Source organism: Poecilia latipinna, unplaced genomic scaffold, assembly GCF_001443285.1.
Source record: "Poecilia latipinna isolate Pla-1442-1.1 unplaced genomic scaffold, P_latipinna-1.0 Scaffold1287, whole genome shotgun sequence".
NCBI classification, from domain to species: Eukaryota; Metazoa; Chordata; class Actinopteri; order Cyprinodontiformes; family Poeciliidae; genus Poecilia; species Poecilia latipinna.
The window spans coordinates 132,053-140,875 of record NW_015113903.1 but is presented as its reverse complement, the minus strand read 5'-3'; the positions used below and the strand labels follow the sequence as shown (position 1 = coordinate 140,875).

Sequence of the window (8,823 nt, the reverse complement as noted above, 5' to 3'; positions counted from 1 at the left end):
CAGAACCAAACAGAACCAAACAGAACCAGACAGAACCAAACAGAACCAAACAGAACCAGACAGAACCAAACAGAACTGAGCAGGAAGGACCAACAGGAACCGATGGAAACTCGTTTAAATAAAATCGTTTAATTTCATGACAGTTAAATAAAATAATTTAAACAGCAGGACATCAGGAACTGGTTCTGGACCAGGACCGGGCCGCAGCAGAACCCGGCAGCAGCTGGGTCTGCAGTCAGCTGGTTATTTCTGGCTGAGCAATAATTCATGCAGGAGTCGCACCTGCTGCAGCCGGCACCACCAGAACCCGCTCCGGTTCTGCCTCCTGGGACTCCGGCCCGGTCCGGTCCGGCAGCAGAGACACGAGGAACAAAGACAGGAAGGAGGACAGGACGGCATCCTGCTGCTGAGACGGTCCGATTCATCTGAACCGGGTCAGATTCTGGCCGGACCCATTCATCAGAACCAAACACTGGCTATAGAACAATGCGGACCTGCCGGTGGTTCTGTAAGCTCTGCAGTCGGGTCAGAACCGCTGGGACATAAAACCTGCCGGTTAAACCGCGGCCTTCCTCGGTCCGGAGGGAAACCGGACCCGGCCGAGCCTCCAGAGGGAATGTTTGGACCGGGCCGCCTGTCCCCTCCAGGCATGTCTGCTATTCCTCTGAAGCCGCATGTCTGTTTGTGTTTACATGAAACTGGACCGGCACCAACTGGGATCAAGTTCTGGTTTCATTACCAGGGAGAACCAGAACCGGTCCAGACACCTGAGGCGGAGGAGGTTCTGCTGCCCCCTGCAGGACAAACTGAGGGAATAAAAACCTTTCACCTGCAGAGGGGAAGCAGCTGCTGCTGGATGTACCGGGTTCTGGTTCTGGTTCCGGTTCGATCCGCTCCAGGTGTTACCCAGCTCCCGGTAAACCTCCCAGCAGGATTCCCAGAGCGGACCGGGACCGGAGCGGAGGTCCCGAAGGGTTAACGGCCGCTGCACAGACGGGACAACAGAGAGGCTTTGTCTGCAGACCGGCACGTCGCCATGGCAACCTGTAAACACGGCAGCCCCCAGCCAATCAGGGCGCAGCTACATCACATCACTGCTTTATCAAGATGGGACCATTGAACTGGAGGGGGAACGACACACACACACACACACACACACACACACACACACACACACACACACACTGCAGTATGGAGCTGCTGCAGTTCTCTGATGAGTTTCAGAACCAGTCTGAACCTCTGACACCAGCTAACGGTGAGGTTCTACTGGACCCGGTCTGGTGGAGCCTGCAGGTTCTGCTGTCCACCATGAGCTCAGCCTGTTACACCCGAACATGACCCAATGCCTGCTGAAGGTCCACTGGGCCGGTTCTGAACGCACACACACACCTCTGAGACGGTTCCGATCCAGATCCAGATCCAGATCCAGCCATCCTACCATTCAGTCTGTTTCCCTCTTTCAGCCGGTCGACCCGGTTCTACTGGAACCAGAACATCTGCTCCACCTCCAGCTGCTGTGGCTCTGAGTCAAACCAACCTGTTCCCCTCCTGGCCTGTAGGGGCGCTGCACCAAGAACCACTGAAGGAAACGACACAAAAACCTCTGAAGACACTGAGAGCAACTTCCTTCTTCACCAGATGGAAACAAGATGGAGGCGTCAGATTTTAGCGGTTGGAGGATTTCTCTTTAGGCTAAAGACCAGGAGCCATTTCTGCTGCTAGAGCTAGGCTAGCACGTTAGCTTTGGTTGTATTTACCCAGAATGCCCTGCTCTGTAGTCTACTTCCTGCTTTTGGAGCGGTCTCCAGTCTGTTTGAAGTTCTCTTCAACCGAACCCAGACTGAGGTCTGGAGGACCAGAGGTCAGAGGACAGAGTTTGATGAGCGTTCACGCCTCACCACCCGGACCGGAGTTTATAGGCAAACGGACTGGAGTCGGGTTGAAGCAGACTGAACTCTCCTGGTGGGAATGAACCCGGTACCACGAGTCACCTGGTCCAGTTCAAGCTCGTCTACAGAACTCAGAGGTCGGGCAACCAGAACCCACCAGGAAGGTTCATCACCAAATGATGAGACCAGAACAGAACCTCTGCCTCTTCAACAGAACCAGGTAAACTCAAAGGTCTCTTCATGAATATTTCATGCAGAACAAATATCAGAACCTTTTCCAACGGGTCTCTGTGGAACCCGGCAGCGGTTCTGTTTAATATTTAAACCTGTGACTGCAGCCGGTCTGCAGACCCGGTTCTGCCCCACGGCTGTCACTCACTGGATGGGTGGGGGCAGGAGGGCTTTCAGGGGTCAGAGGTGAACGGTGGCGTCACCTCGGATCAGGCTGACGGGGCAGCGGAGCAGAGAGAGCGCGACAAAGAGCCGAGGGCGGCGAAGCAGAACCGGAGGCCACAGAACGCTGGTTCTGATCCGTTCTGGGTCCAACAAGCTGAGTTCTACTGGACCTCAAACTGATCCGCAGTCTGAGCAGAGAGGAACAAAGCTGACAGCAGGAATCCCAACGTTCCCACCGGAGTCTGAAAGGTTAATGAGCCTCCCTTTGTTCTGCATGGGCTTTTATTCTGAAAGGATCATTTCCATACAAAAGGAGGAGTCACTCCTGGCTGGGATTCCCAAACACTGGAACAACATTACCAGCTCCTTACAACCAGAACCCGGAGTTACCAGAACCCAGAGTTACCAGAACCCGGTTCTGCCGGACCCAGACTGCAACAGCGTCCCGTGGCGGGCCGGGTGGCTGCTCGGTCAGCTCTGTCTCCAGGTTTCTCATTAAAGCAGCAGCAGTTCGCTGACTCAGGCCTCTATTTGTGAGAAGTGAGAACTCTGTGGTTTTTATTACCCAGCATGCACTGCGGCAGCCTGGAGAAAACTCTCACTGAGCGTCTCTGTTCACATGTTTACTAGAAGCCGACCCTGTTTGACACCAAGACGCGTCTGACTTTTCTTGATCTGGATCAGAACCATCATCATGTTAATGAGTGAAAACAGGCCAGAGCCCAGGAACCAGCATGGACGGCGTCCAACCAGACCGGCGGCCATGACAGTCTGCCACAGACTCCCCACCTGATAACACAACATCCCCAAAAGGCTCTGCATGCTCAGAACTTAGGCAATCTTCACCACATCGCAGGCAGCCTGCTGCATTTCCTGACACACCCATCACAACCTTCACCACTTCAGACCATTTATAATCAGCAACAGCAGCTCATGTGAAGGTACTTTGTACTGTGTATCAAAGACAGGAACAGTAACACAATCCTAACATCAGTGTAATAACATGCTAACATGTTATAACCCTGTATTTCCATCTTAATGGAAATACGGGGTAAGTCTAGTTCGTGTTAAGTCTAGTGAACTAGACTTAACACGTCTAGTTCGCTAGAAGAATAACAACAAACCAGAACCAGAACCAGTCCTGAATAATCCAGAGAAAACAGCAAACACAGTTAGCACACTGACATAGTATGGAAACGTTAGCATACACAAAAGAAAACAACATGCTAATATTAGTGCACCAAAGTTACTATAAAATACTAAATACTGCTACTGCCAGCTAGCATCAGTGAGCTAATGCTGAAATGAGCACAAAGCGGCCAACTGCGCCGTGACAAACGTCCAAACAGCCTGAGTACCTTAACGTCTGTAGAGCTGGTCAAAACAACAGACAGCTGCTGGCCTAAACTCTGATATGCTTCATTTCGTCGATCCCACTGTGAAATGTAGGATGCTGTGCAGCTGAAAACCTTTTGATGAGCAGAGAAGACTGCGATGGACAGCAGCCGTCAACCATAAGGGCTGGGTGTATTTCTGGATTGCAGTGAATACTTTTCCCAATGTGAGAAGATTAATGTTCATAAACCTTATCGCTAAGTAAGATTAGTGAGATGCAATCAAATATTGCACCATGGAGAAGATGTGCATTTAATTAGTAACCCTGGAGAAAACGACCATTCAGCACCATGCACGAACAAAACTGGTAAACATATAAACTTTTGTACAATTTAAGAGAACGGCAAAAATTCAAGTAAAGTAAATGATTTGATCAAATCAACCAATGTTCTGAGAGAAAGGTAAGGGTCGGTTCCTAAGCTAGCTATTCAATCCACTTCCACAGACAAATCATCTCAACTAGAACAAACAGAAGCCACGGCTGCTACATTAGCAAAAACGAGTTTGGTAAACAATCACAGCTACTCCATTCATTACTCAAGTCCCTCACTTCCGACGTCAGTCATGGCGTCTCACATGATGAAGTGACATAGTAGCAAAAGGTCAATGCCAAAAACAACAGTTAGCTAACATTATCATGTAAATATGAACATGAAAAACTACCAAAAATTAACACAGTAGCTAATGTTAGCATTGATAGCATGCTAATCCAACTCTCTCTTAATAGAACAGTAAGCTTGCTAACATTAGCGTAATAATTTAAACATGAATCGATCCTGGATGACAGAGTTAGCTGCAGCTACTCACAATGGTTGGTCCAGGCTTCATCATCAGATAGACTGATGTGTGCTGAACTACGTTGAGTTTATAACCATGTGCTCAATGGTCAGTGATGAAACACACCAACTATAATGATGGATATATTTTTTTACATTTTCAGAATGTCAACTAAAGTCTGCAGGCTCCCTCCTGGCTATGGAAGCTCAAATGGATCCAACACATTTAAGAGCCTCCTGATTGCAGCCTGCAGTCTCTCACAGTAAACACAAACATCTCTGCTTCTTTCATGACTCATGCTAGGAGTTTAGGTTATCCAGAGCCTGTAGTTATGCTGCTACAGGCTCAGGCAAACCAACCACTTTTTCATAGAAACGCTGCCAACAGTCAATTGTTTAGCAGAGAAGACAGTAAGGCCCAAACAATCCCAGAATGCAATGCAGTGTGCCATTTCCCTGGAGAAAATATGAAAACAATGTTAACGTTAGCTGGAAAGGATAACACATGTAACATGCTACTATTACACGGCTAATATAGACATGAAAGAAAGTCCACACAGTAGGCTAATGTTAGTATAAAGAGCATCAAGAAAAGCTAGCATGCTATCATTAGCATGAAAAGTTCTGCAAATATAGAAATTGTTCTAGAAATACTAGAATGTAGAACTAATCCACCAGGAACCCAGAGAGCTGCAGACGTCCACTACAGAAAACCAGCAGGAAGTCTGCAGAACCAGTCTGGAGAACCAGGTAGTTTTCCATCCTACAGCTGGAACTGAAAACATCACCAGTCCAACTTCCTGTCTGCTGCAGTGTCCAAATAAAACTGTCCAGCTGCTCAGCAGGAGCCATGTTCGTCTGCTTCCTGTTGATGTCGTTTAGTGACGAGACATTTATGAGCAGCTTTTCTACAGGCCTTCGTTTTGGAGCTTCATGACTCCACAGTCAGAGCTAGCAGAAGCTGTAATGTGGGTTCTTTATGCCGGAACTGGACCGATCCGGACCTGCAGTGACAGAAGCTTGGATCATTTTGAGGTTGAAGTGACCGAATCTGTTTGTCTCCCTGCAGAGAACCGTCACATGAGGAGGACATGTGAAACCTGCGGCTCCAGCTCCACCGTTCTTCTCACATGACGGCATATCAGAGCAAATCAATTAAACCTTCTTCCAAATCCTCCATCTAACCAACGTTCCTCCTGAAGGAAAATCATCCCTCAGACTGAAACTGCTGGGTTGACCACATCCTCGTTCTGAGGTCAGAGGTTAACCAGAGGAGGAGCAGAAGCTGGAAGTTTGAGGGCCAGTTTTGTGAAGCTCTTCAGCCTCTGATCTGCCTGAACTGGATGATTTACGCTGCGTTTGCAGCCTGCAGAGCGTGAAGGGCGAACAATGAGCTGATTTAAAGGGACGGTCTGTTCTGGCAGGTAAACACCACTGAGGTGTAGACAAACAGAGCTGCAGGAACACGTTCTGCCTCCAAACAGCCATAAAAACAAACCCATCTTCATGAACAGCTAAACCAGCCAATGATGGTGAAGAACCTAACCTGCAACGTCCCACACTAACTGGTACCTGAACAGACCCAGAGACTTGCTGGGTGGGTCTCAGTAAGTTTATCCAACCTGAAAGAGGTGAAGCTATATGAAGGTTAAAGGTCTGGATGGATCCCAGTATCCTGGAGTTCCTGTGAATCAGAGGGGGTCTGGTACGTGCCACAGTGGCCCACTAGACAGGGACCACAGGACTCTGTGGAAGGATAACAGCCTCTGGTCTGCAAACACTTCAAGAATGATATGGAGGGAGAGGACCCCGGTGGGCTTACAGTCTCTGGGGCAACGGTTGGTTCATCTGCATCATTCACCCAGTGCTGGTTTCAAGGAAGACCTCAGAAACATTCGTCTGTCGTCAATCAAATCCGTCACACGTCGGTGTTCAACTTTGACATTAAAGACCAAAATGTGTTTATTCAAAGTTGGAAAAAATTAACGTTCCAAGAGAAAAAGTCAATGAGAAAGAAACTCAAACTAGAGAGGAGTTAATGTCTTACCTCTATGTTTCTAATCTGGAAACATCCAATCATTAAGACGGAGTTGTTGAGTTTTTTCCTCTTTTATGTGAACTTAAAGGTTTTTGAACAATTAATGATGGTTTTGTTGTAGTTATTTCTGCTTCTGCCACATTTCTAGAATAGAAATATACTTCATTGTCCCACAAAGGTGGAATTTTGGTTCCCTACAGAAAAGTGACAGGCAGTCAAAGACATTGACTGATGGGAACAGTGATGGTTTTAGAGTCTATCAGCTGCTGGGAGGAAGGATCTGCTATACTGCTCCTTTGTGCACATAGGATGCAGAAGTCTGTCACCAGCTCTCTGAGTTTACAATAAAATCATTTCAAGGCAGAGCAGCAGGTTTTACAGAGACCAGATAAAATCACCAGTTTCATCTGCATACTGTGTGACATTCAATAGATTTATAATTTAGAAGAAACTATCTTCTATTTTCTCTGTTTTAAGATGGAATAATGTAGAACATGGACAGATTGTGAAGGTCCCATCCTCTGCAACCCGGTTTGGTTCTATGAGCCGAGGATGTTTGTTTGGGTCTAACAAGGCGATCAGATAAACAGGAAGAGAGGAGAACCAATCAGCAGAGCTGGTGTTTCTCCTCTGATCTTTACACAAACAGCTAAATGTGGAGCGGCTTCATTCTCCTACCGGACTCTGGTTCCGGCTCGTCTCTCAGAACCCGGCTGATCCGGCGGGACAGCGTACTGATGAAGCTGCTGACGGACGGCGCTCTGCGCTCAGCATCTGATCCGGCTTTTCTGAGCGGCGTTCTGTCCGAGCCGCCGGCGGCACCAGGTTCTGACATGGACCGGAAGAAGGGAATGATCCTGCGCAGAGATCCATGCTTGTCTGGATCCTGGTTCTGGTTCCGCCGCCGGGGCAGGGTGCTGGTTTTGAGCAGGCCGAACAGCTGAGGGCGCTCCAGATTGTGGTCTTCAGATGTTCTCCACTGGTATCGGTCCAATGGCTGCTCGGAACCGGGCTCAGGCTCAAACGCCCTCCAGGGTTTCCTGTAGAGGTGCCAGTGGTACGGACCGGGCTGAACCGGGCCCTCGAGGCCCTCAGAGGGAGTTCCACTCCCACTCATGGTCCAGACCAGATGGGCTCGGTTCAAGGCGCAGCAACTCCGCCGGTTCTACAGCCGGGTTCTAGATGGGTCATAATTCAAACCCGACAGCAGGGTTCTGGTCCAAACTCGACGGCGCTGGGCCCTCAAGTCGTCGTCATGCTGCTGTTTCTCAACAGGCAGTGAACGAGCGAGCGAGCGTCTTCCTGGGAGGAAGTCAGTCAGAGGAAGAGCCAGCCTCAGCCAATCAGATGGCAGCAGACTGTAAACCAGCAGACTGTGGTTTCCTGTCTGAAGAAAAACTGGTTTATGGCTCCACACCCTGATCAGAACTGCTCTGAACCCAGTTCACTCCAGGGTCTAGTGTCTCCCTGGTTCTGGTCCACAGAGTCCGGAACCAATGAAGAGCAGGGCTTCCACAGGAAACCTCAACCCAGCGTGCTTTTACCTCAGCAGCGATGGTTTCGTCACACCACAATGTCTCCACTGATCTGCTGTGTGAGAGTGTGTGTGTGGGATTATTAATAAAACAGGAACCGAAAGCTGACACACATCTGAGAACCTTCTTTATTTACACACATGTATCGATCTCAGTCCCTCTGCTGCTTCTCCAGAAGTTTTTTCTTGAAATGAAACTGGATTTCGAAAGCACAGCGACTCCAGTTCAGCCATCTGTCTCCAGCAGACCTCCACCTGATACCTGAGGGTTGGCCGGAGAAGTCTTGGTGCAACGCGATCAAAGCCACTGGGTGGCCCCGAGGCGTTCCCAGGTGGCCCTGAGGCGTTCCCACGTGGCCCTGAGGCGTTCCCAGGTGGCCCCGAGGCGTTCCCAGGTGGCCCTGAGGCGTTCCCAGGTGGCCCTGAGGCGTTCCCAGGTGGCCCCGAGGCGTTCCCAGGTGGCCCTGAGGCGTTCCCTGAGGTATTCCCCTTTGGCCCTGAGGCGTTACCAGGTGGCCCTGAGGCGTTCCCCTTTGGCCCTGAGGCGTTCCCCTTTGGCCCTGAGGCGTTCCCCTTTGGCCCTGAGGCGTTCCCAGGTGGCCCTGAGGCGTTCCCTGAGGCATTCCCCTTTGGCCCCGAGGCGTTCCCAGGTGGCCCTGAGGCGTTCCCCTTTGGCCCTGAGGCGTTCCCAGATGGCCCTGAGGCGTTCCCAGGTGGCCCCGAGGCGTTCCCTGAGGCATTCCCCTTTGGCCCCGAGGCGTTCCCAGGTGGCCCTGAGGCGTTCCCCTTTGGCCC

General features: G+C 50.0%; 1 protein-coding gene across 7 annotated transcripts in view; it reads right to left on the bottom strand.

The window, feature by feature from the left end:
* Positions 1-8,823, bottom strand: part of rasal2 (RAS protein activator like 2) — an 83,789-nt gene that overhangs the window by 56,105 nt on the left and 18,861 nt on the right. For 4 of the 7 annotated variants that reach the window (XM_015054933.1, XM_015054937.1, XM_015054938.1 and 1 more), the window contains exon 1: positions 7,173-7,778. The exons of 1 other annotated variant lie outside the window; for it this stretch is intronic. In XM_015054933.1, coding sequence (XP_014910419.1) covers positions 7,173-7,611 — 439 coding nt within the window. In that variant the 5' untranslated portion in view covers positions 7,612-7,778. Of the gene's footprint in view, positions 1-7,172; positions 7,781-8,823 lie in introns of those variants that run through there. 2 more of the 7 variants (XM_015054934.1, XM_015054936.1) reach the window with 2 other exon arrangements.